This window comes from Podarcis muralis, chromosome 16, assembly GCF_964188315.1.
Source record: "Podarcis muralis chromosome 16, rPodMur119.hap1.1, whole genome shotgun sequence".
NCBI classification, from domain to species: Eukaryota; Metazoa; Chordata; class Lepidosauria; order Squamata; family Lacertidae; genus Podarcis; species Podarcis muralis.
This window is the reverse complement of record NC_135670.1, coordinates 27,741,599-27,767,765: the sequence shown is the minus strand read 5'-3', so window position 1 is coordinate 27,767,765 and position 26,167 is coordinate 27,741,599. Positions and strand designations below refer to the sequence as shown.

Sequence of the window (26,167 nt, the reverse complement as noted above, 5' to 3'; positions counted from 1 at the left end):
TCCACAGTCTTTGGTTAGAAGAATTAAAGCTGCCCATTGAGGCATCTTTTGGCCCCTGTGAGAACAGGATGCTGGAAGAGATGAGTCTTTAGTCTGATCCAGCAGGCTGCGGGAGAGCAAACCTGAAGCCATTTTGACTCTCCCAATAACCTCAAATATTCTTCTGCAGCAAGGGAGGCAATTGGGGAAAGGCTTCCTGTTGTATTTTTGCTTGCAAATCCTGTCTTAAAGGGCGTATTTGTGTATGAATAGAGTGAGCCTGTGACCTGGATTCAGGAACTAAAGCATTAACTATCACATGATTCTATTATTCTACTTAGCGTGCGATGCGGAGAGTGTGTGAAACATACGTTGTAGATATTTCCCCCACATTTATTATGCTTTTTGTGTTGTACATGAGAAAACTTGGTATACTTATTTGTATAACATTCTTGTTTATAAAACACACGCACACACAAAAAACTCTCACACGATTCTCAGGTATCCTGGCAGACAGGATTTCTGCTGTTGACCCGCCTTCTACGATGTATGTATGATGATTTTGGGGTGGTCTTTGGCTAAGGGGGTTGGGCAATATCAAAAGTCTTTAAAGGTTCCTGCACACTTTTGTTCAGGGTCTCTCCCTCCTTGGAAAAATAAACAGCAAAATAAATATCTGCCTTGCCTTCCACTGGATCCAGCCTCCATCCATTCTTCTCTGACCAATCATGGACTTAGGGGACTCAGAGTCCCATGGGGAGTTGGGCAGCAAAAGCCAAACTCCAATGATTTACATCAGAAGGATGCAGGTGTCACGATTTCACAGTCTGCCAGACATAGACGGTTGACAATCATGCGAGGCAGAATGTCACCCTTGTCATACCTGATACAGTACTGTAGTAAGGAAGGGAGCTCCCTCTGGTGCCTGAACCTATAACTGCATTCATCTTATCACCTCTCGCTTACTATCCTTCTGCAAACCTCCTGGGCAGTGCAGACAGATAAAAGTCACTGAAAGTAAATAAACTGATAACTCTTTGTCTTCCTCCCCTTTTCAAATCACATTAAGACTTTGAACATCCTTGGCAAAAAGAAGAGCACACTGTTGCCCTTTTATCTTTTTATTCATCTATTAACTATTTTATTTCTGTTTTTTGATTTTATACATTTCAATAATTTTATAATAATTTTAGCATTTCAAAGCATGACTCCCTTCCCCCTCTTTCTGCTTAGTGTTAAGGTTTTAGTTTTATTATAAGTTATTGTAAGTTTAAGTTTAAGTCTGCTGCAACTGGATTTCTTATGGTCAGTGCCAGTTCTGAATGTATTGGATTTCTGACTATTATGCTCATTTGCCTTCCATAGCAGTAAAGCTCTGCTGGATGAAATACAATTGCCTCTGGTCTGTTTTTTGGGAATCCTGCAACGTGTTTACGTTGTTACTTTGCTAACTACACACTGGAATCTACTCTGGATCAATACTGAGTAGGATTCCATGACACTTCCATCAGCCCCAGGCAGCTAAGCTGTGGCCCAAGAAATGTGGAGGCTCAGAACAACTGGAGAAATTTTAAGTCACAAACGATTGTGCAGTCTGGGGTGAGTGAAAGTCGGAGGCTCAAACGAGCATGGCAAAGCCTGCAATGATGCTTGAGGAGCCTGAAGAAGATAAGTTTTTGTTTCAGTTCCTCCGCTAGCTGCATCACAGTGAAACGCGTTGATTGTGCCATCGTACCCAGCACAGTAATAAACTGCCTCATCTCCTGCCTGCACGTTGGTGATGGTTACAAAGGCCACTTTCTTTGGGGCATCATTGGAAGGAGAGAAGCAGCTGGAGAACTCTGGACCAAAATCCGTCTTGTCACCATTTATGTTCCGCTCCAAAAGGAATTTGGGGCTCTCTCCTCCTTTTTGCTGATACCAGTAAAAAAACCCAAACCGGGAACTGATCGTGCAGTTGAGTTGAGCTGTACCGGCCAGAGATGCTGACACTGAAGCTGGTTGAGTCAGAGTGAACTGAGACAGTGCTCCTGCAATAGACAGGAAAGGAAAATAAAAATTGATCGAAATGTGGAGTTTCATTTACTGCAAGGTAGACAGAGAGGGACAAAGAACAAGTGGGGAGACCATCGGTCAGGGAAGGAGGACAGACAGCAGCATTTGGTCTTCACCTGAGCAGCAAATGAGGAGTAGGAGTAGAATCGGGACCATCATGGCAGTAAATCCAAAGCAATGTGCTTTTCCTTTGGAAAAAACAGGTATCAGTTGGCCCTATTCCACTCCCTTGATCTTAAAGCCCTTGCCAGAGCCTGGATGCAAATTCACCTCCCCAATTTGGCTAGGGAGGGACCAACAGTCTTTGACTACAGGAGTGAAGCCTATTTCACTTGTACACAGTACTGCTTGGGGCATCTTCTTGGCCACTATGAGAACACGATGCTGGACTCGATGGGTCTTTGGTCTGGTCTAGCAGGACTCTCCTTATCTACCCTTACAACACCTGTTTTTGCAATATGCATCAAAGAGTCAACTGAAACGTGTGTGATCATCACCTGATAAATTTAGCAAGTTCCAACACCGAATCAACTTACTTCACTTCAGACACAACACTCAACAGGAGAGCCGTGTTCATACCTTCTTCTTCTTCTTTGGCGATCACTCGTAGCCTAGTAAGATTGTCTTCCATAAACACGGTTTTAACAATGAATCCGTAAGTGACTGTGGAGACCAATTCTGGATCCACACGTCCTTCCGCATTGGGGACACAGGTTTCCGGGTGGGAGTTGATCACGGTGTGGATTTGCCAAGCGTGCCTTCCTCTTAGCATGTTTCTCCCTTGCATACTAAGTTCGAGTGTCTTCAAAGCCCATGACACCTTTGGTAAACACTGTTCTCCAACCAGAGGGCCCGCAGGCCAGTGTTTCCCAGTTGTCAGTGTTTATACTACTTTTTTTTGGTATTGCCTTGAGACAGTCTTTAGACCTCTTTTGCTGATCACCAGCATTATGCTTTCCATTTTCAAGTTCGGAATAGAGTAGTTGCTTTGGAAGCCGATCATCAGGCATCCATACAGCATGACTAGTCCAATGAAGTTGATGTTGAAGAATCATTGCTTCAGCACTGGTGATCTTTGCTTTTTCCAGTTCACTGATATTAGTTTGCCTGTCTTCCCAAGGGATGTGAAAGATTTTTTGAAGACACCGTTGATGGAATCTTTCGAGAAGTTGGAGGTGGCGTTTATATGTGGTCCATGTTTCACAAGAATATAATAAGGTTGGTAGTACAATAGCTTTGTAAACAAGCATTTTGGTTTCCCTGTGAATGTCCTCGTCCTCAAACACTCTGCACTTCAATCCAGTGGCGTAGCGTGGGTTGTCAGCACCCGGGGCAAGGCAAGTAATTTGCACCCCCTAACCAGTGGATTTGCGCCCCCTAACCCCCAGATGTTGCGCCCGGTGCGGCCGGCCCCCCCTGCACCCCCCACACTACGCCACTGCTTCAATCAGGAGAAAGACACACTCGCAGAGCTAAGGCGATGTTGGATTTCAGCATCAATGTTGGCCCTTGTGGAAAGATAATTGCCTAGGTAGGAGAAGTGATCGACATTTTCCAACGTTACAGCATTGAGTTGGATTTGTGGCACTGCAGAGGGGTTGAACTTGTTGGTGCAGCACTTTGGTTTTTTGGATGTTGAATGATAGGCCAAGCTTTTCTTAAGCTTCTGCAAAGATATTTAGGATGGTTTGGAGGTAATTCATCAGAACTGGGTCAGGGAACCATTTTTATTCCCAGGCATTGCATTCCTTTCTAGGCAACCTCCTTTCTGTCAGCCACATGCCAGTGGCGGCTGCAACTACATGCAAAAGTGGGTGTCGCAAACAATGTAATTTTGCACTGTGGGCTGGTTTCTAAACACGCACTTGCCAATGCTGGGAGGAGCCAAGAGTGGGTGGAGGAATGAATTTTCACCTTTTAAGGCTAGGCTTCCTCTGTACAAATTCACACAGCCTTTACTGGCTTTCCATCTAGGTTGGCAAAATCAATGATCCGAGGTGAAAGACACAGTCCAGCCAGGCAAACACATTTAAGGAGAGAGAAAAACAGGGCTGGTGAGGGGTGTGGCTTAGGGATGAGTCCCAAGGACCGCACAGGGCTGTATTGGGGCCCCATGGCCTGACATTCCCCATCTCTGCCATAAAAGTTGGGTCCATATATGATATAACTAGAGAGAACTCAGTCCACAAAGAATGGAAAAGATTTGCAGGCCCAGAAGAATCAGCCCTCTTTCCACGCATGTTCCCCACCAGAGAAAGGTCCCTCCAGAGTCAACAGACAATGCGCTAGCAATTCCTCTTTCACAGCTACAGGTTTTTGTCTCGCTTCCCCCTCTGACTGTGTCATTGTGGCCAGTGCTGTGTGCCGTCCCACCAGAGCAAGCAGTGATAGTCTGCCTCATCCTGCACCTCAGCTCTGGCAATGGTTAAGGTGGCTGTCTTGCCAGACACGGAGCCAGAGAATCGGTCCGAGATCCCGCTGGGCCTGTTGCTCCCACCGTAGATGATCAGCTCAGGGGTCTGGCCAGGTTTCTGCCGGTACCACTGTTGATGGTGAGTGTCCAATTTATCCCTTGAACAGGTGATTTGAGCATCTTGCCCCCGAGACACGGAGAGGGATGGAGGCTGCCTTACTAAGGAACCTGCAAAGAGAAGGAAGCATCTCATCAGAAAGGGAGTCTCTGATTGTTCAAATAAACACCCAGGCAAAGGAAGGTTTCCTTAGTACCTGAGCAGTAAGTGAGCAGGGGGATGAGAAGGGATGCCCAGAGCATGATGCGAATCTAGATCAGAAAACCTTCCCAAGGCAGGAAGGCACAGGGGGTTTACCAGCTCAGACCCTCTGCTCCTCTCTTAAGCCTCACAGAGAACCTGTGACCCAGCCCCACATTCAAATCCTTTCCTTCGAAAAGCAACGCCCCCTCCTCCTACCCACACCAACACTGTCTACAGAGTTAAAGCCTGGCGAGGGCTGATTATGCTCATTGCAGCCTCTCAGGTAGCAAGGGATGGATCAGTCAGTTTCAGTTCCTCTCTGTTCCTCCTTTTTTCAATCTTGATTTTGGGTTTCCACATTTCTGCCTGAAGGACCCGCATCCTCCTCTCGATCTTCAGAGAAGGAAGGGACATTGTCAGAGCTCAAGGATGCATTTCCTTCAGGAAAAGGCACTCTGTGTATGAAGGAAGGGACAGTGAGAAGTGTCAGCTGGGGAGAGTTCTGAGGGCCAGACTAAGATGCCCGGGGGGCCATATTCAGACCCTAGACCTGACATTTCCCATCCCCGGATTAAACTCTCAACGATAACATGATGAAAAAACCACTGATGTATAAGAGCACTCCATTTGTTTTGTGAACTTGGAAAGATATGGAGGTGATGACTCACACGAAAGATTAAAATTAAAGATTAAAAGCCTTTCCATTTGGCCCCAGAATGCTATAAGGGAACACTGACGAGGAGGTCTTCACAAAAAACAACAACTCTGGGCCATCCACTGATGTAACAAAGCACTGTTCTTTGACCTGGTGCTCTAAAGATGCTTTGAATTTGAGCTCCCATTAACTCCAGCCATCAGCACAGCTGCAGTGCAGAACATGGGGAGGTTCAACATTTCTGGAGAAATATGTAGTGCAAAACAGCCATATTGGCTGGGGCTAATGGATGTTGGGGGGCTAAAACCAGCTGGCCCAAGGCTGCAATGAAGCCGGAGGAACTTGAGCATGATGAGTTTTTGTTTCAGAACCTTAGCTAGCTTTATCACTATTTAACATGAAAGACCCACTTTTAGAATTGTATGCACCACAGTGATAAACTGCCTCGTCTCCTGCCTGCACGTTGGTGATGGTTAAATTGGCCACTTTCTTTGGGGCATCATTGGAAGGAGAGAAGCGACTGGAGAACTCCGGTCCAAAATCTGTCTTGTTCCTGTTTATGCTCCGCCACAGGCTAAAACTCGGGCTCCTTCCTGCTTTTTGTTGATACCAGCCGAAGCCTCCAAAGCTGGAACTAATTATGCAGGAGAGCTGGGCTGTACATGCCAGCGAAGTTGATGCTGCGGGAGGCTGAGTCAGGGTGAAATGAGAGAGAGCCCCTGCGAGACAAGCAAAAAGGGAAAAAAAGATTGAATGAAAGATGAATTCCATGCATTGCAAAGTTAACCAAAGGTGGCAGCGAGTGAGTGGATGGAGGACTGTGGAAAGTGGGAGAGAAGTGTTTGGTCTCCACCTGAGCAGCAAGTGAGGAGAAGGAACAGAGGCTGAAGCATCATGGTAGCAGATCCAAATCAAGCTGCTCTGACTCAGGAAGCGAGGATACGGGTTGAGCTCATTCCCCACATTTGATGTTCGACCTCTTGTTAGAGCATGGATGCATTCTCCATCCAGAGAAAGCAAGAGTTTTAGCCCCAAAAGCCTGCTTAAAGTAAAAGGGCCCTTCCCCCTTAAAACAAGGGCCACATTTCTTCTGAGCAATCTTTCAGGGGCCACATGCCAATGCTGGGAGGAGCCAAGAGTGGGTGAAGGAATGAATTTTCACCTTTAAAGGCTAGGCTACCTCTGTACAAATTCACACATCCTTTATCGGTTTTCCATCTAGGTTGGCAAAATCAATGATCTGAGGTGAAGGACACAGTCCAGCCAGGCAAACACATTTAAGGAGGGAGAAAAGCAGAGCTGGTGAGGGGTGTGGCTTAGGGATGAGTCCCAAGGACCGCACAGGGCTGTACTGGGGCCCATGGCCTGACATTCCCCATCTCTGCCATAAAAGTTGGGTCCATATATGATATAACTAGAGAGAACTCAGCCTACAAAGAATGGAACAGGAGAATCAGCCTTCCTTCCACGCATGTTCCCCACCAGAGAAGGTTCCCTCCAGTGTCAACAGACCATGCGCTAGCAATTCCTCTTCACAGCTACAGGTTTTTGTCTCGCTTCCCCCTCTGACTGTGTCATTGTGGCCAGTGCTGTGTGCCGTCCCACCAGAGCAAGCAGTGATAGTCTGCCTCATCCTGCACCTCAGCTCTGGCAATGGTTAAGGTGGCTGTCTTGCCAGACACGGAGCCAGAGAATCGGTCCGAGATCCCGCTGGGCCTGTTGCTCCCACCGTAGATGATCAGCTCAGGGGTCTGGCCAGGTTTCTGCCGGTACCACTGTTGATGGTGAGTGTCCAATTTATCCCTTGAACAGGTGATTTGAGCATCTTGCCCCCGAGACACGGAGACGGATGGAGGCTGCCTTACTAAGGAACCTGCAAAGAGAAGGAAGCATCTCGTCAGAAAGGAAGTCTCTGATTGTTCAAATACACACACAGGTAAATGCAGGTTTCCTTAGTACCTGAGCAGTAAGTGAGCAGGGTGATGAGAAGGGATGCCCAGAGCATGATGGGAATCTAGATCAGAAAACCTTCCCAAGGCAGGAAGGCACAGGGGGTTTTCCAGCTCAGACCCTCTGCTCCTCTCTTAAGCCTCACAGAGAACCTGTGACCCAGCCCCACATTCAAATCCTTTCCTTCCAAAAGCAACGCCCCCTCCTCCTACCCACACCAACACTGTCTACAGAGTTAAAGCCTGGCAAGTGCTGCTTCTGCTCATTGCAGCCTCTCAGGTAGCAAGGGATGGATCAGTCAGTTTCGGTTCCTCTCTGTTCCTCATTTTGACTTTGGGTTGCCTGAAGGACCCGCATGATCCTCTCGATCTTCAGAGAAGGAAAGGACATTGTCAGAGCTCAAGGATGCGTTTCCTTCAGGAAAAGGCACTCTGTGTATGAAGGAAGGGACAGTGAGAAGTGTCAGCTGGGGAGAGTTCCGAGGGCCAGATTGAGATTCCTGGGGGGCCATATTCAGACCCCAGACCTGAGATTTCCCATCCCAGGATTAAACTCTGAACGATAACATGATGAAAAAACCACTGATATATACTTCCTCCTCACTGGTTAGGGAGGGACAGACATTCATCCACAGTCTTTGGTTAGAAGAATTAAAGCTTCCCATTGAGGCATCTTTTGGCCCCTGTGAGAACAGGATGCTGGAGTAGATGAGTATTTAGTCTGATCCATCAGGCTGCGGGAGAGCAATCCTGAAGCCATTTTGACTCTCCCAATAACCTCAAATATTCTTCTGCAGCAAGGGAGGCAATTGGGGAAAGGCTTCCTGTTGTATTTTTGCTTGCAAACCCTGTCTTAAGGACATATTTCTGTATGAATAGAGTGAGCCTGTGACCTGGATTCAGGAATTAAAGTATTAACTATTGCATGAGTCTATTATTTGACTTAGTGGGGGGGGGGGGAGTTCGTGAAACATAGGTTGTCGATATTTTCCCCACATTTATTGTGCTTTTTTGTGATATACATGAGAAAACTTGGTATACTTATTTGTATAACATTCTTGTTTATAAAATCCAATAACAAACAAACAAACAAACTCTCACATGATTCTCAGGTATCCTGGCAGACAGGATTTCTGCTGTTGACCCGCCTTCTACGATGTATGTATGATGATTTTGGGGTGGTCTTTGGCTAAGGGGGTTGGGCAATATCAAAAGTCTTTAAAGGTTACTGCACACTTTTGTTCAGGGTCTCTCCCTCCTTGGAAAAACAACAGAAAAATAAATACCTGTCTTCCCTTCCACTGGATCCAGCCTCCATCCATTCTTCTCTGACTGATCATGGACTTTGGGGACTCAGAGTGCTCTGGGGAGTTGGGCAGCAAAAGCCAAACCCCCATGATTTACATCAGAAGGATGCAGGTGTCACGATTTCACAGTCTGCCAGACATAGACAGTTGACAATCATGCGAGGCAGAACGTCACCCGTGTCATACTTGGTGCAGTGCAGTAGTAAGGAAGGGAGCTCCCTCTGGTGCCTGAACCTATAATTGCATTCAACTTATCACCTCTCGCTTACTATCCTTCTGCAAACCTCCTGGGCAGATAAAAGACACTGCAAGTAAATAAACTGATAACTCCTTGTCTCCCTCCCCTTTTCAAATCACATTAAGACTTTGAGCGTCCTTGGCAAAAAGAGGAGCAGACTGTTGCCCTTTTATTCCTTTATTCACCTATTAATTATTTTATTTCTGATTTTTTATTTCATACATTTCAATAATTTTATAATCATTTTAACATTTATGACTTCCTTCCCCCTCTTTCTGCTTAGTGTTAAGGTTTTAGTTTTATTATAAGTTATTGTAAGTTTAAGTTTAAGTCTGCTGCAACTGGATTTCTTATGGACAGTGCCAGTCCTGAATGTATTGGATTTCTGACTATTATGCTCATTTGCCTTCCGTAGCAGTAAAGCTCTGCTGGATGAAATACAATTGCCTCTGGTCTGTTTTTTGGGAATCCTGCAACGTGTTTACGTTGTTACTTTGCTAACTACACACTGGAATCTACTCTGGATCAATACTGAGTAGGATTCCATGACGCTTCCATCAGCCCCAGGCAGCTTAGCTGTGGCCCAAGAAATGTGGAGGCTCAGAACACCTGGAGAAATTTGTAGTCGCAATTGACTGTGCAGTCTGGGGTGAGTGAAAGTCAGAGGCTCATACGAGCATGGCACAGTCTGCATTGGAGCCTGAGGGGTTGAGGATGAAGAGTTTTTGTTTCAGTTCCTCCGCTAGCTGCATCACAGTGAAACGCGTTGATTGTGCTGTCGTACCCAGTGCAGTAATAAACTGCCTCGTCTCCTGCCTGCACGTTGGTGATGGTTACAAAGGCCACTTTCTTCGGGGCATCATTGGAAGGAGAGAAGCGGCTGGAAAACTCTGGACCAAAATGCGTCTTGTCATCATTTATGTTCCGCTCCAAAAGGAATTTGGGGCTCTCTCCTCCTTTGTGCTGATACCAGTAAAAATAATTAAAGAAGGAACTGATCGTGCAGTTGAGTTGAACTGTACTGGCCAGAGATGCTGACACTGAAGCTGGTTGAGTCAGAGTGAACTGAGACAGAGCTCCTGCAAGAGACAGGAAAGGAAAATAAAAATTGATCAAAATGTGGAGTTTCATTTACTGCAAGGTAGACAGAGAGGGACAAAGAGCAGGTGGGGAGACCATCGGTCAGGGAAGGAGGACAGACAGAAGCATTTGGTCTTCACCTGAGCAGCAAATGAGGAGTAGGAGTAGAATCGGGACCATCATGGCAGTAAATCCAAAGCAATGCACTTTTCCTCCGGAAAAACAGGTATCAGTTGGCCCTATTCTCCTCCTTTGATCTTAAAGCCCTTGCCAGAGCCTGGATGCAAATTCACCTCCCCAATTTGGCTAGGGAGGGACCAACAGTCTTTGACTACAGGAGTGAAGCCTATTTTACTTGTACACAGTCCTGCTTGGGGCATCTTCTTGGCCACTGTGAGAACTCGATGGGTCTTTGGTCTGGTCCAGAGGGACTCTCCTTATCTACCCATACAACACCTGTTTTTGCATTATGCATCAAAAAGTGAACTGAAATATGTGTGATCATCACCTGATAAATTCAGCACATTCCAACACCGAATCAACTTACTTCACTTCAGACACAACACTCGACAGGAGAGCCTTGTTCATACCTTCTTCTTCTTTGGCGATCACTCGTAGCCTAGTAAGTTTGTCTTCCATAAACACGGTTTTAACAATGACGCAGTAAGTGACTGTGGAGACCAATTCTGGATCCACACGTCCTTCCGCATTGGGGACACAGGTTTCCGGGCAGGAGTTGATCATGGTGTGGATTTGCCAAGCGTGCCTTCCTCTTAGCATGTTTCTCCCTTGCGTACTAAGTTCGAGTGTCTTCAAAGCCCATGACACCTTTGGTAAACGCTGTTCTCCAACCGGAGGGCCCGCAGGCCAGTGTTTCCCAGTTGTCAGTGTTTATACTACTTTTTTTTGGTATTGCCTTGAGACAGTTTTTAGACCTCTTTTGCTGACCACCAGCATTATGCTTTCCATTTTTAAGTTTGGAATAGAGTAGTTGCTTTAGAAGATGATCATCAGGCATCTGCACAACATGACCAGTCCAACAAAGTTGATGTTGAAGAATCATTGCTTCAACACTGATGATCTTTGCTTCTTCCAGTACAGATATTAGTTTGCCTGTCTTCCCAAGTGATGTGTAAGATTTTTCAGAAACACTGTTGATGGAATCTTTCGAGGAGTTGGAGATGGCGTTTATAAGTGGTCCATGTTTCACAAGCATATAGTAAGGTTGGTAGTACAATAGCTTTGTAAACAAGCATTTTGGTTTCCCTGTGAAAGTCCTGGTCCTCAAACAATCTGCTCTTCAATCGGGAGAAAGCCGCACTTGCAGAGCTCAGGCAATGCTGGATTTACCATGAATGTTGGCCCTTGTGAAAAGATAATTGTCTAGGTAGGAGAAGTGATCGACATTTTCCAACGTTACACCATTGAGTTAGATTTGTGGTGCTGCAGAGGGGTTATTTTGAACTTGTTGGTGCAGCACTTTGGTTTTTTGGATGTAGAGTGATAGGCCAAGCTTTTTGTAAGCTTCTGCAAAGATATTTAGGATGGTTTGGAGGTAATCCATCAGAACCAGGTCAGGGAACCATTTTTATTCCCAGGCACTGCATTCCTTTCTAGGCAACCTCCTTTCTGTCAGTCACATGCCAGTGGTGGCTGCAACTACAGGCAAAAGCGGGTGTCGCAAACAATGTAATTTTTTAGTTTTGCACTGTGGGATGGTTTCTAAACACTGACTTGCACACCCCACTTTATCATCCATCCAGAGAAAGCAAGAGTTTAGCTCCAAAAGCCTGCTTAAAGGAAAAGGGCCCTTCCCCCTTAAAACAGGGGTGGGGGCATATTTTCATTTCAAGGGCCACATTCCTTCTGAACAATCTTTCAGGGGCCACATTCGAAAGCTGGGAGGATTCAGAAGTGGGTGGAGGAATGAATTTTCACCTTTTAAGGCTAGGCTTCCTCTGTACAAATTCACATAGTCTTTATTGATTTTCCATCTAGGTTGGCAAAATCAATGATCTGAGGTGAAGGACGAAGTCCAGCCAGGCAAACACATTTAAGGAGGGGAAAAAACAGGGCTGGTGAGGGGTGTGGCTTAGTGATGACTCCCAAGGACCACACAGGGCTGTATTGGGGCCCCATGGCCTGACATTCCCCATCTCTGCCATAAAAGTTGGGTCCATATAAGATATAACTAGAGAGAACTCAGCCTAAAAAGAATGGAAAAGATTTGCAGGCCCAGAGGAATCAGCTCTTCTTCCACGCATGTTCCCCACCAGAGAAAGGTCCCTCCAGCGTCAACAGACAATGCACTAGCAATTCCTCTTTCACAGCTACAGGTTTTTGTCTCACTTCCCCCTCTGACTGTGTCATTGTGGCCAGTGCTGTGTGCCGTCCCACCAGAGCAAGCAGTGATAGTCTGCCTCATCCTGCACCTCAGCTCTGGCAATGGTTAACGTGGCTGTCTTGCCAGACACGGAGCCAGAGAATCGGTCTGAGATCCCGCTGGGCCTGTTGCTCCCACCATAGATGATCAGCTCAGGGGTCTGGCCAGGTTTCTGCCGGTACCACTGTTGATGGTGAGTGTCCAATTTATCCCTTGAACAGGTGATTTGAGCATCTTGCCCCCGAGACACGGAGACGGATGGAGGCTGCCTTACTAAGGAACCTGCAAAGAGAAGGAAGCATCTCGTCAGAAAGGAAGTCTCTGATTGTTCAAATACACACACAGGTAAATGCAGGTTTCCTGAGTACCTGAGCAATAAGTGAGCAGGCTGATGAGAAGGGAGGCCCAGAGCATGATGGGAATCTAGATCAGAAAACCTTCCCAAGGCAGGAAGGCACATGGGGTTTTCCAGCTCAGACCCTCTGCTCCTCTCTTAAGCCTCACAGAGAACCTGTGACCCAGCCCCACATTCAAATCCTTTCCTTCCAAAAGCAACGCCCCCTCCTCCTACCCACACCAACACTGTCTACAGAGTTAAAGCTCGGTGAGGGCTGATTCTTCTCACTGCATGCAGCCTCTCAGGTAGCAAGGGATGGATCAGTCAGTTTCAGTTCCTTTCTGTTCCTCATTTTTTCAATCTTGATTTTGGGTTGCCACATTTCTGCCTGAAGGACCCACATGCTCCTCTCGATCTTCAGAGAAGGAAGGGACATTGTCAGAGCTCAAGGATGCATTTCCTTCAGAAAAAGGCACTCTGTGTATGAAGGAAGGAACAGTGAGAAGTGTCAGCTGGGGAGAGTTCCGAGGGCCAGATTGAGATGCCTGGGGGGCCATATTCAGACCCTAGACCTGACATTTCCCACCCCTGGATTAAACTCTGAACGATAACATGATGAAAAAACCACTGATGTATAAGAGCACTCCATTTGTTTTGTGAACTTGGAAAGATATGGAGGTGATGACTCACATGAAAGATTAAAATGTTGCCTAATTGGAACCTCCATGTCCAGAGGCAATATATCAGATTCTGAGCACATCAGGTTGTGATTCTCTTTGCTTCTGATTTCCAGAGCCATCTGGCTGGCTGGCATTGCAAGGGGAATTCTGGACAAGACAGAGATGGGTCTGATTTAGCAAAGTGAGACTTTGTGCGCCACCATTCATGTGCAGCCTCAGTCCCTATTGCACACCCATTGTTTTTAATACATAATGCAATTGGGGTGTGTGTGGACTGAGTATTGTAACGGAGTAGACATGTCATGACAGAGCAGAGGAGTGGTTCTGTGAAGCCATTTTTCTCATGACACTTTATTCATCGCCCCTTTCAATTGCGTGGACAGGCGGAGTCCCCAGATCCCGAGTGGTCCCCCCCCCCGCCATGTGGAATAACGACCCTAGACAACGTGCTATGGGATTAAATTGGCCACAACTTTATTAAATTTCAAATGTGGGTAGACCTTGGCTCAGGCATTGGGCGTTCTCCCTCCCCAGTCCCCAGCCGGGGACCTAGGGAGCTTCAGGGTTATCCAGTGTGTGTGTGGGGGGGGGGATGGGCTGGCTCTGGAGAGCATATGTTCAAGCAGAGACAGCCGCCCCCGTTACGCCGCCGCCGCAGGGGAGAGCTATGACGACCTTTCGGCGTATGGTCAAAGCCTCCCTTCAGAAACCCCCTTTAACGGGGAACCCTGGTATCGCCGCCGCAAAGAGGAAGATGGACTAAAGGATTCCGCCCAAGGCCTGATACCGCCAAAGTTGTGACGTTTTGCTACGGGAAAGGTGAAACCTGCCAATGCAGGGAAATTCCTTTCCGGCCCTTTAACAGTGACCTTATCGTAGCAGCGCCCGCATACCTGTGGAGAAAGGTTAACCTACAAAACCTATTAAAAAAAGTTAACCTGCAAAAGAAGACATTAACTGAGGGTGGGTAGGGTGGGAGAAGCTCTGGAGCCAAGTGAGGATTACCAGGTAAGATCCTCCCTCTATTGTGTGGGCAGGTAATCCCTCCCCCTACCTGGCCTGGGAAGGCAAAGCCTATGCTGATGGGGCCACTCCAGATCCAGGGCTGCACGCGTCCACGCAAAGGGCGACCCCGTTTTAAGCGGGGAGCGGTCATTATATGCAGGTGTTAAAGTTTCACAGTCCACCAGGCATAGGCAGTTGAGAAGGTCTGTGAGGCAGAAGCTCGCTGTCCTCATTCATGGTGCCGCTCAGCTGTAGGAAGAGCGCTCCCTCTGTTACCTGAAACAATAACTGCATTTTTCTTGATGCATGTCTTCCAGTTCTCTGGAGAATCCTAATTCAACTGAATGGATCATGCACTCTCTCTCCAAAAGTTTTCCCATTTCTATATACAGTGGTGCCCCGCAAGACGAATGCCTCATAAGACGAAAAACTCGCTAGACGAAAGAGTTTTCCGTTTTTTGAGTCGTTCCGCAAGACGAATTTCCCTATGGGCTTGCTTCGCAAGACAAAACGTCTTGCGAATTCTTGCGAGTTTGTTTCCTTTTTCTTAAAGCCGCTAAGACGCTAAGCCACTAATAGCCGCTAAGCCGCTAAGCTGCTAATAGCCGTGCTTCGCAAGACGAAAAAACCGCAAGACGAAGAGACTCGCGGAACGGATTAATTTAGTCTTGCGAGGCACCACTGTACATCTCTTAGTTGGAGAACTACTTCACAACGATTCAGAGAAGTCCAAACTTCATGTAGGCATTTTGGTTCTGGAGTTGTTCTGGGAGTTGCATGTTGGGTAGGTTTGCCTTTAAATGCAACCAACTCAAACTTCTTCTCCACTTCAAACCACAGGTTGGCAACCTGAGGCCCAAGGGGCTATAACCAGCCCATGGCTTACTTTTGGACACACAAATGGTTTGTTCCAGAGCTGCCTGCTCTTTCTAAGTTCATTCTTTTGTCTTCGTTCCCTCTGTATTTTCCCTACTTCGGAAAGCCTTTCCATATGGCCCCAGAATGCTATAAGGGAACACTGACGAGGGGCTCTTCACAAAAAAACCTCTGGGCCATCCACTGATGTAACGAAGCACTGTTCTTTGACCTGGTGCCCTAAGGATGCTTTGAATTTGAGCTCCCATCAGCCCCAGCCATCAGCACAGCTGCAGTGCAGAACATGGGGAGGTTCAACATTTCTGGAGAAATAAGTAGTGCAAAACAGCCATACTGGCTGGGGCTAATGGATGTTGGGGGGCTAAAACCAGCTGGGCCAAGGCTGCAATGAAGCCTGAGTAACTTGAGCATGATGCGTTTTTGTTTCAGATCGTTAGCTAGCCGTATCACTGTGTAACGTGTAAGACTCACTTGCAGAATAGAATGCACCACAGTAATAAACTGCCTCGTCTCCTGCCTGCACGTTGGTGATGGTTACAGGGTTAAACTGGAAGAACAGGCAACACAGAGGTTTACCCAAAATCAACAAGACCCAAATTGCACAATTTGTAAATAAGCATCCCGCAACAAACACACATATTTAGCTCACACACATTCAGCTTTATGCTTGGCAAAAAGATTTTTAAAAAATGAAAAGGAGGGTGGAAACGGGAAGGGGAAAGGGAGTCTGGGAAAAATGACGTTGGCAATGTGAGACTGTTAAGTTGTGGGCGAACATAGCAGACGACACAGCGATTTCTCCAGAGCAGCTCTTTATTTGTAAGCTGGGCAGAACTGAACAGCAAACAGCTCAGCCGGCCTGCTTTTATAGGCAGCCGACTGTCAACATTGTAGCAACAACAACCCAGGGTTTCCTGCCTAAAATAACTGATGTGGACCTGAGTGAAAACTATCTACAGTATCCCCCTGCTGGCCCAGGGTGAGAACTTCAGTACATAACAGAGACCATCAATAGAGAGAAAAGGGAAGCACTTTTGAGTCAGGTTCCCCTTCTGGTTTTATCACTGTGTGACTTGTCTCCATCCCAAGCAGCACAGTAATAGTCAGCCTCATCCTCTGACTTCACATCGGTGATGGTTAAAGTGGCCACTTCCTTCGGGGCATCATTGGAAGGAGAGAAGCGGCTGGAGAACTCTGGTCCAAAATTTGTCTTGTCTTTGTCTATGTTCCGCAACAGGATAAAACTTGGGCTCTTTCCTGCTTTGTGTTGATACCAATCGAAACCTCCAAAGAGGTAGCCACTGCTGATTGCGCAAGAGATTTGAACTGTACCTTCCAGGGATGCAGACTGAGTAGCCGATTGTGTCAGGGTGAACTGGGCGAAGGACCCTGCAGAGGTGAGAAATGGAGATTTGTGAACAAGCAATAAGTGTTTGTTTGCTGTAATGCTAGTAAACCAATGAATCAGAGCAGAATAATGTGGGAGGGGCACAGTTTAGTGGTCTAGCATCTGCTTTCTGTATACTGACAGTGCCAGGCACGGCAGAGGACAGAAACCCTGCCAGTCAGTGCAGGCAACCCTAAGCTCAATGGACCAATGCTCCAACAAATATGAGATAGCTTCCTTCCTTCCTCTGTAGAGGACAAGAGCATGAAGGAAAGGTTTTCTTCACCTGAGCAGCAAGTAAAGAAGGTGAAAAGGAGCAAGGCCCACTCCATCCTGTCTGTGCTGTCCAGGGTCCTGAGGTCAAAGGGTGCCCCTTGCTATTCTCCAGCGCTCGCTCCCTCTCAAATACCCAGAATGGGTCTCTCATGCAAATATGTTGGCTCTTCCTCATTGGCTAGAAGCTAGAGTGAACTTGCAGAAGGTCTCCTTATCTACATATAAGTGTCCCCTGCAAACAAACACTGCGTGTCGAGGTCCCCAGGGCCACCCCAATAACTCACACATCACACAGGAATTTTTGTTTAAGGTTTTTGGCATAATTTTGGCCACAACTTTATTAAAATACAAAAATGTGAGTGGTTGCTTAGGCATTGGTTGCGACTATCTGACCCCCCCCCCCCATGGGGGGAAAGACTGACATTCCGCATGCCTGTGAAAGTCAGAAAAGGGGAATACACTTGGGGGTAGCGATGGAGCAGGGAACCTGCCCTCAGCCCTCCCCAAATGCAACCAGGGGCTTTTGCATGGCCCAAGCCCCTTGCTAGGGTGGACAAAAGCAATAGTGAGCCCCTGATTCCTTTAACGGAATCCCTTGCAGCAGCAGCATTAGAGGGGCAGGCACAGCCAATCCATGCCCCTCAACCAACCAAACCATAAACCAATGCCTTACCACAACCTTACCAGTCGTGACAATTTGCTACGCAGTAGGCAAAAACCAAATGGCCCCAGCCAATCAGCCAGATGGACAAAATTCCTACTGGGCCCCTGCCCCAAGAGCAGACGAGCCTATGACAGGCATAGGAAGGTCAAAGCGAACGACCCTAAATATAGGAAGGGGAGACGGGCAATATGATGCATGGGCGAAAAGAGGAAGGTCTAGCGTCGTGCAAGGAGTTTTAGCATTTCTGGCTGTCAATCAACCAATGGCAACATTAACTTCCCAACGACAAGGGAAGCCCAATCGCACCAGTGGCCAACGATCAATTAGCCCGCCCCACAACTTTGGAGTGTCCTGTCGGCCCCCACCGCAACACATGCTCTCCATGAAGGAGAACACGCTTTGCAGCATGGAGGCCTTCTCTTCAGAGTGTGAGCCAGCCACGCCTTTTTCAGGCATTTCTGTTTCGTTCTGCTCGCTTCTTCTTTTCTTTTTCTTTCTTTCTAATTAATTTATTAAATTTTCTGTTTTACAATTTAAAGTACTCATTTTCACATCCTTTAGATATCCATGACTTCTTCTCTTTCCATGGTTCATTTTACATACCATAAACTCCCGCATATTTTACAAAAAGCATACCATTTAGTATTCCCTTATTGCATCCATCAAAACTTATTTACACTGTTGAATTTATCTTAATGCTGCCAACGTTTTCAGCTGTACACAGTTATGTCCCATATATATACAGTAAATGTTTTCCAATCTTCTCTAAACGTAAGTTCTTCTTGTTCTCTTATGCTAAGTCTGTAAGCTGTGCATGTTCCATCAGTTTCAGTTGCCATTTGTATTTAGTTGGGACCTAGAACCTTAATTCTTCATCTTGAAGTTTTCAGAATCCACAAGGATTGTGGTACTTTTCTAAAACATGGCCTAAATCCATGTGGATCGTAAGAGCTGAAAGGCAAGACCATCCATTGAGGCAGAATGTACGGGATGCAGGGCCAGTACAAAGTCCCAGTCCCATGCAGAGAAAAATGCCAATGGGTAGTTGATCTCTGAGTGAACAGGAAGCCTCTGACAGAGTTGCTCACGTCTGCCAAACGTGCTTCTGCTTCACTTCACAGCAGAGTAGCAGGGTGTACCGGTGGTGTCTGATGTAATAGATTTCTGCAAAAATTGGGGGGAAAGGGCTGATATCTCCCCCTACAGGGGAAAGCTGGGATAGCAGGCAACAGAGAGGATTACCAAAAATTAGCAAGACCACAACTGCACAATTTGTAAGTAAGCATCCTGCAAGAAACACACATATTTTGCTCACACACACTTGCTTGGCAAAAAGATTTTTTTTTAAATGAAAAGGAGGGTGGAAACGGGGAGAAGGAAAAAGGGACTCTGGGAAAAATGACTTTGGCAATGTGAGACCATCAACAGCGAGAAAAGGGAAGCATTTTTGAGTCAGGTTCCCCTTCTGGTTTTATCACTGTGTGACTTGTCTCCAGACCAAGTAACACAGTAATAGTCAGCCTCATCCTCTGACTTCACATTGGTGATGGTTAAATTGGCCACTTTCTTTGGGGCATCATTGGAGGGAGAGAAGCGGCTAGAGAATTCTGGTCCAAAATCTGTCTTGTTTTTATCTATGTTCCGCGACAGGATAAAATTTGGGCTCTTTCCTGCTTTTTGTTGATACCAACCAAAAGCTACAAAGCGGTAGCCACTGCTGATTGTGCAAGAGATTTGAACTGTACCTTCCACGGATGCAGACTGAGTAGGCGACTGCGTTAGGGTGAACTGGGCGAAGGACCCTGCAGAGGTGAGAAATGGACATTTGTGAAGGAAGCAATAAGTGTTTGTTTGCTGTAATGCTAGTAAACCAATGAATCAGACCAGAATAATGTGGGAGGGGCACAGTTGAGTGGTCTAGCATCTGCTTTCTGTATACTGACGGCGCCATAAACAGCAGAGAACAGAAACCCTGCCAGTCAGTGCAGGCAACCCTAAGCTCAATAGACCAATGTTCCACCAAATATGAGATAGCTTCCTTCCTTCCTCTGTAGAGGACAAGAGCATGAAGGAAATGTTTTCTTCACCTGAGCAGCAAGTAAAGAAGGTGAAAAGGAGCAAGGCCCACTCCATCCTGTCTGTGCTTTCCAGGGTCCTGAGGTCAAAGGGTGCCCCTTGCTATTCTCCAGCGCTCGCACCCGCTCAAATACCCAGAATGGGTCTCTCATGCAAATCTGCTGGCTCTTCCTCATTGGCTAGAAGCTAGAATGAATTTGCAGAAGGTCTCCGTATCTACAAATAAGTGTCTCCTGCAACCAAACATTGCAGCACAGAGGGCTTCTCTTCAGAGTACCTGCCAGCCACGCCTTTTTAGAGGCATTTCTGTTTCGTTCTGCTCGCTGCTTCTTTTCTTTTTCTTTCTTTTAAATGAATTTATTAAATTTTCTGTTTTACAATTTAAAGTACTCAGTTTCAAGTCCTTAAGATATCCATGACTTCCTGTCTCCTCTTTCCGTGGTTCATTTTACGTATCATAACTCCCTGCATATTTTACAAAAAGCATACCATTCAGTATTCCCTTATTGCATCCATCAAAACTTATTTACACTGTTGAATTGATCTTAATGCTGCCAGCGTTTTCAGCTGTACACAGTTATGTCTCATATATATACAGTAAATGTTTTCCAATCTTCTCTAAACGTAAGTTCTTCTTGTTCTCTTATGCTAAGTCTGCAAGCTGCGCATGTTCCATCAGTTTCAGTTGCAATTTGTCTTTAGTTGGGACCTAGAACCTTAATTCTTCATATTGAAGTTTTCAGAATCCACAAGGATTGTGGTACTTTTCTAAAACATGGCCTAAATCCATGTGGATCGTAAGAGCTGAAAGGCAAGACCATCCATTGAGGCAGGATGTACGGGATGCAGGGCCAGTACAAAGTCCCCGTCCCATGCAGAGAAGAATGCCAATGGGTAGTTGATCTCTGAGTGAACAGGAAGCCTCTGACAGAGTTGCTCACGTCTGCCAAACGTGCTTCTGCTTCACTTCACAGCAGAGTAGCAGGGTGTACAGGTGGTGTCTGATATAATAGATTTCTGCAAAAATTGGGGGGAAAGGGCTGATATCTCCCCCTACAGGGGAAAGCTGGGATAACAGGCAACAGAGAGGATTACCAAAAATTAGCAAGACCCCAATTACACAATTTGTAAGTAAGCAAGCCCTCAACAAACACACCTTTAGCTCACGCACATCCAGATTTATATGCTTGGCAAAAAGCTTTTAAAAAAAAACCTGAAAAAGAGGGTGGAAATAGGGATAAGGGAAAGGGGGATCCGGGAAAAACGACTTTGGCAATCCCACCCACCATTGCAACCAATGTGCTTTGGCTACTATACAGTGGTACCTCGGGTTACATACGCTTCAGGTTACAGACTCCGCTAACCCAGAAATAGTACCTCGGGTTAAGAACTTTGCTTCAGGATGAGAACAGAAATCGTGCAGCGGCGGCGCAGTGGCAGCAGGAGGCCCCATTAGCCAAGGTGATGTTTCAGGTTAAGAACAGTTTCAGGTTAAGAACAGAACGAATTAAGTTCTTAACCCGAGGTACCACTGTATGTGAGTTTGGCTTTAGGCATGGTCCCCAGAGTGTAACCGCCATGTAAGTTGCGGGCTTGTTGTTTATATAGAAGGATCAAATTCAAATTCATGAGAACCTTGGCAAATGTGCTTTGTGTTTGTTTTGTTATTTTCATGTTGGAGTTGCTAAGAGACCCTGATTCCCCTCACAGCTACAGTTATCCAGAGTTACCCTGGGATGAGGGATTGACAGAGTTAAAAAAAAACCCTTTGAAAATTATAGCTCTATGAGGGGAATTAGTGTTTCCTAGCAACCCTTGGCATGTTTAGCAAAGTACAGCTTCCAGAATTCTATGGGGGAAAGCTGTGACTGTTTAAAGTGGTATCATAGTGCTTTACATGTATGGCGTGAATGTGGCCTATGACATTCCCACCAAGTGTCCCAGAGAAAAGAGACGTCCAATTTTTTCACGTGATATTGCAGTGACCATATTGTGTATCCTGGTTTTAGACCTGAAAAAGTTGGATGGTATGCTGTGACTCAAACAGCATTAGGCACAGATCAATTTAAGCTCTGCTGTAGCTCCGGCTTCCTTCCCTGGGGAAGGTTTTGTCCCACTTCCTCATGAGAAAGTATCACGGTGAAACAAACTGTTGATACTATAGCGCATTGAAGAGTCATAGTCAGCCTCGCCTTCAGGTTGGACATTAGTGATGGTTAAATAGCCAATTCTTCTTCTTCCATATGTGGTGGACTTGTAAAAGGGTAAAAGAGTACTGAGAAATTATCCATAATGAATTGGGGGAAAAATGTTTTAAATACTCCCCCCCCCCAAAAAAAAACCCCAGAGTCCTTTCTGTCGGGGATAATACAGACTAATATTCCACGGTGTCAGAAAAGGTTACTTATGTAGGCTACTACTGCGGCCCGTGTTTTGTTAGCCCCTAAATGGAAAACGAGCGAGGTCCCAACTAGTCTTGTTCAGGCGCAAAAGAAATGATCCTTTATCCTCCGTTAGACAGTTTTTGTCTCAGTTCCCCATCAGAATTTTTCACGGTGCAACGAGCTGGCACTGTTAGACCACATGTTACAATAATAAACTGCTTCATCTTCAGCCTGAATGTAACTGATTGTTAAATAGCCAACATTCCCAGAGACAGAAGCCGTGAAACGACTGGGAATTCCTTCTCCCCTGTTGCCGCCAGCATAATGCACATAGCGAGGGACTTGTCCAGATCTCTGTTGATACCAGTAAATAGTATTCACGGTACCACTGATGGTGCAAGAGAGTTTAGCCGTTTGTCCTGGGGATATAGACTCGGAGGTGGGCTGAGTCCAAGGTGACTGGGAAATGACCCCTTTGGAAACAAACAAAACAAACACAAATAATATAAGTTCAATATATTTTATGTGCTGCCGAATATCAGAAAAGCAGCTATTGGTTTATTTCCTTCCATTTGCACACCAATTCCTATAACATACCATATTGGCCCAAATATAAGCCGCTCCTTTAAAATTCCGCAAGCACTCACACCTGTTCTGTTTTATCGTATGTCTGTTTCAGCAGCGATATCGTAAAAGCCCATTTTTGTAAGGTCGTGAATTTAAGTCGCACTTTAACTTTTGGAATTGGGGGGGGGGGGAGTGAGGCTTATATTCAGGCCAATACGGTATCTCGAAGTGATTTAACAATTAAAAAAACCACCAGCAGCAATAAAAACCACTTTAGAAATTCATATCCAAACAATCAAAACAATTTCATACACATGCACAAAGTCTATCTATCTAGCACAGACAGAAAGGCTTGTTGGAAGAGGGAGATCAAGTAGACAACTGAGATGGCCCCTAATATTTAGCAGGAGGGAAATCTAAAGTTTAGGTGCCACCACACGGAAGACCCTGTTCCTATGTATACAGAGTCCCTGTCCTGCAGAGCGCAGAGGTCCGTTGGAAGGGATGGGGAAATCTTTTAGGTGCTACGTTCCAGTCATAGGGCAATAGCACAATACAGCTAGGCTAGTTTTCTGACCTTTGGGCTGCTGTGAAAGTGAATTCACTACACACTTACCTGAGAAGTAACTGAGGAGAGCAAGGAAACACAGAGATTTGCACATGGTGAGATGAGTTTGCCTCTCTGAAGCAAAAGGGTATCAATGAGACTCAACCTTCTTCCTTAAATCCCCCAGGAACCAAAGCTGAAAAAGGATCTGTCATGTAAAGTCATTGATGCCCATTGGCTTCGCTTGAGATGCCCCACCTCCTTGAAGGAGGCGTGATATTCTAGGCCAGCCAATGAGCAGAGATGCTTATTTTTTAAAAGGAGGAGAAAGGCCCTTGGCTTTGTCTAAATAAGTCCTGGGATTTGTAATTCAAGGACACCTAAATCAAAGCTAAGGGCTTATGCATGCCCGGAGCAACACATTTCCCAAAGTTTTTAGGGGAAGACACCCCCTGCACCCCCAAAAGACAGTTAAAAACAACAAACTCAGTGGAAAACAATGAATAAAAATGAACAAAAAACAATGAACAAATGCAGCTCCAGTGAAAGGAAACAAAAGTGAATTCATACCCAATGCACATTCATAAATATTGTTCCATCTCTCTTTGCCACCAGAAGGTATAACTGTATGGGGACATGGGTGGCGCTGTGGTCTAAACCACTGAGCCTCTTGGGTTTGCAGATCAGAAGGTTGGCAGTTCGAATCCATGCAACAGTGGTGAGCTCCCATTGCTCTGTCCCAGCTCCTGCCAACCTAGCAGTTTGAAAGCACGCCAATGCAAGTAGATAAATAGGTACCACTGTGGCGGGAAAGTACCGTATTTTTTGCTCTATAAGACTCACTTTTTCCCTCCTAAAAAGTAAGGGGAAATGTGTGTGCATCTTATGGAGTGAATGCAGGCTGCACAGCTATCCCAGAAGCCAGAACAGCAAGAGGGATTACTGCTTTCACTGCGCAGTGATCCCTCTTGCTGTTCTGGCTTCTGAGATTCAGAATATTATTTTTCTTGTTTTCCTCCTCCAAAAACTGGGTGCGTCTTGTGGTCTGGTGCATCTTATAGAGCGAAAAATATGGTAAACGGCGTTTCCGTGCGCTCTTGCTTCTGTCACGGTGTTCTGTTGCGCCAGAAGCGGTTTAGTCCTGCTGGCCACATGACCTGGAAAGCTGTCTGTGGACAAATGCCGGCTCCCTCAGCCTTAAAGTGAGACGGGCGCCGCAACCCCATAGTCACCTTTGACTGGACTTAACCTTCCAGGGGTCCTTCACCTTTTATAACTGTTTGAAGTCACCACATTTCTTCATATGACACTAGCTCAGAGCATAGCTGAACCGGAAGCACCAGACATTTAGCCACACGTAGTGAACTTCACTTCACGTCATAGTTTTAGGGGGTGCAGATAGCCTCTGACATCCCCATATCTGCCGAATGTGTGGGGAAAGTGGACTGACATCCCCCCTAATGTCTAAAGCTGGGATAGCAGGCATCATATCAGCTAATTACAGCAACCTGAATACTAATGGTACCAATAGGAAATCAGATGTTGTTTGTCAGTGGCCCAGTGCTATTCCTTCAGGCCTTTGAGTAAGACTCGGATTTCCAAACGTTTATGCCTGATAATGGCTTACTCTTTAAATTTTAAGTATTTCAGGTACTTATTTATTTATTAAACTTATTCCACCTTTCCTGCTCTAAGGACCCCAAGGCAACAACAAGTGATGGAACAAGGCATTTTAAAAGCAATTGCTTGCTGGGTCATATTGATGTGGAGCAGGGGCTGGAATCAGATGCCATTTTGGTTCTATCCAACCCTGCTATTGAAAAGGCTCCAGGCTCAGAATGAAGAAAGCTCTGTGGTGAATCTAAACTCCTTGCTCTGAAGGAGGAAACATGAGTGTTTTTGTCTCAGTTCCCCATCAGACTTGATCACCGTGTAACACATTGCTGAACCAATCCCCACAGTAATAAACAGCCTCATCGTCAGCCTGGGTGTTGGTGATGGTTAAATAGCCCATATTCCCAGAGAGGGAAGCAGTGAATCGATCAGGGATCCCTGTTCCTCTGTTGCAACCATTACACTGCACATAGCGAGGGGCTTGTCCAGGTCTCTGCTGAAACCAGTAAATAAAGCCACGATTGCTGCTGGCGGTGCAGGAGAGTTTAGTGGTTTCTCCTGGTGACACAGACTGAGAGGGAGGTTGAGTCATCGTATCCTGTGAAATGACACCTTTGGAAGATGGAAAAATGAAAGGAAAACATTTAATCTTGCTTCTGCTTCCAGATATGAAGGAAGCACTATGATAAATGCATAGCATCTGTTTGCTGTTCTGAGTCCTGAGGAGTGTGAGTCCTCCACATCCTTACCTGAGAAGTAGCTGAAAAGTGCAAGGAAGGACAGAGTCCAGGCTTTGGTGAGCATGGTTTGACTTTCTAAAAACAAAGGGTACCTGGATGAACCTTCCTGCTTCTGTCCTAAATCTCCCCAGGAACTGGAGACAAAGGTCCTGTCATATAAAGCTATTGGGGCTCATTGGCTTTGCTAAAAAGCCACTCCTCCTCTGAGGAGGTGGGACAATTTATCTCAGCCAATGAACAAAGAAGATATTTGCATGAGGAAGAGTATATAAAAAGAAGAGGGAAGGTTCTCGGCTTTGTACTGGGATGAGAGAAATATGAAATTTGTGAAGCATTGATCACTGGAATAAGAATCTCGAGAAAACAAATTAGGCCAGGGTGGGTGTGAGATGGAAACTTGGGAAATATATTTTAATAATTTTAATTAAATTTTCTGTTTTACATTTTAGAATATTCATTTCTAAAAATATCAAGGACTTCTTCTTTCCATGATTTGTTTTGCATAACATAAAAGCCTGCATATTTTACATAAACTAAACCATTCAATATTACATTATTAGATCCATCAAAACTTATTTACACTGTTGAATTTATCTTAATGCTGCCAGCATTTTCAAGTGTACACAATTCCTCCTCCCCCATATATTCAATAAA

The 26,167-nt window shown here is 45.8% G+C and overlaps 4 protein-coding genes and 1 gene segment (V, D, J or C); all 5 read right to left on the bottom strand.

Moving 5' to 3' along the window:
- LOC114586355 (immunoglobulin lambda-1 light chain-like) overlaps positions 1 to 26,167 on the bottom strand; it is a 254,039-nt gene that overhangs the window by 48,177 nt on the left and 179,695 nt on the right. The gene's annotated exons all lie outside the window — the stretch shown is intronic.
- Positions 1 to 26,167, bottom strand: part of LOC114586356 (immunoglobulin lambda-1 light chain-like) — a 208,307-nt gene that overhangs the window by 60,588 nt on the left and 121,552 nt on the right. The window lies entirely within an intron of this gene.
- The window catches only part of LOC114586354 (immunoglobulin lambda-1 light chain-like), a 154,953-nt gene that overhangs the window by 70,408 nt on the left and 58,378 nt on the right, over positions 1 to 26,167 (bottom strand). The window lies entirely within an intron of this gene.
- Positions 1 to 26,167, bottom strand: part of LOC114586357 (immunoglobulin lambda-1 light chain-like) — a 159,534-nt gene that overhangs the window by 78,886 nt on the left and 54,481 nt on the right. The window contains exons 1-2 of one of the 4 annotated variants that reach the window (XM_077920352.1): positions 25,523 to 25,656; positions 25,097 to 25,385 (exon numbers count right to left, since the gene is read on the bottom strand). The exons of 2 other annotated variants lie outside the window; for them this stretch is intronic. In XM_077920352.1, coding sequence (XP_077776478.1) covers positions 25,097 to 25,385; positions 25,523 to 25,577 — 344 coding nt within the window. In that variant the 5' untranslated portion in view covers positions 25,578 to 25,656. Of the gene's footprint in view, positions 1 to 4,388; positions 4,676 to 4,761; positions 4,823 to 25,096; positions 25,386 to 25,522; positions 25,657 to 26,167 lie in introns of those variants that run through there. One more of the 4 variants, XM_077920356.1, reaches the window with a different exon arrangement.
- Positions 6,978 to 10,160, bottom strand: LOC144325852 (putative non-functional immunoglobulin lambda variable 11-55). The segment is given in 3 exon segments: positions 6,978 to 7,276; positions 9,653 to 9,976; positions 10,118 to 10,160. Coding segments are annotated over 3 exon segments (666 nt in total).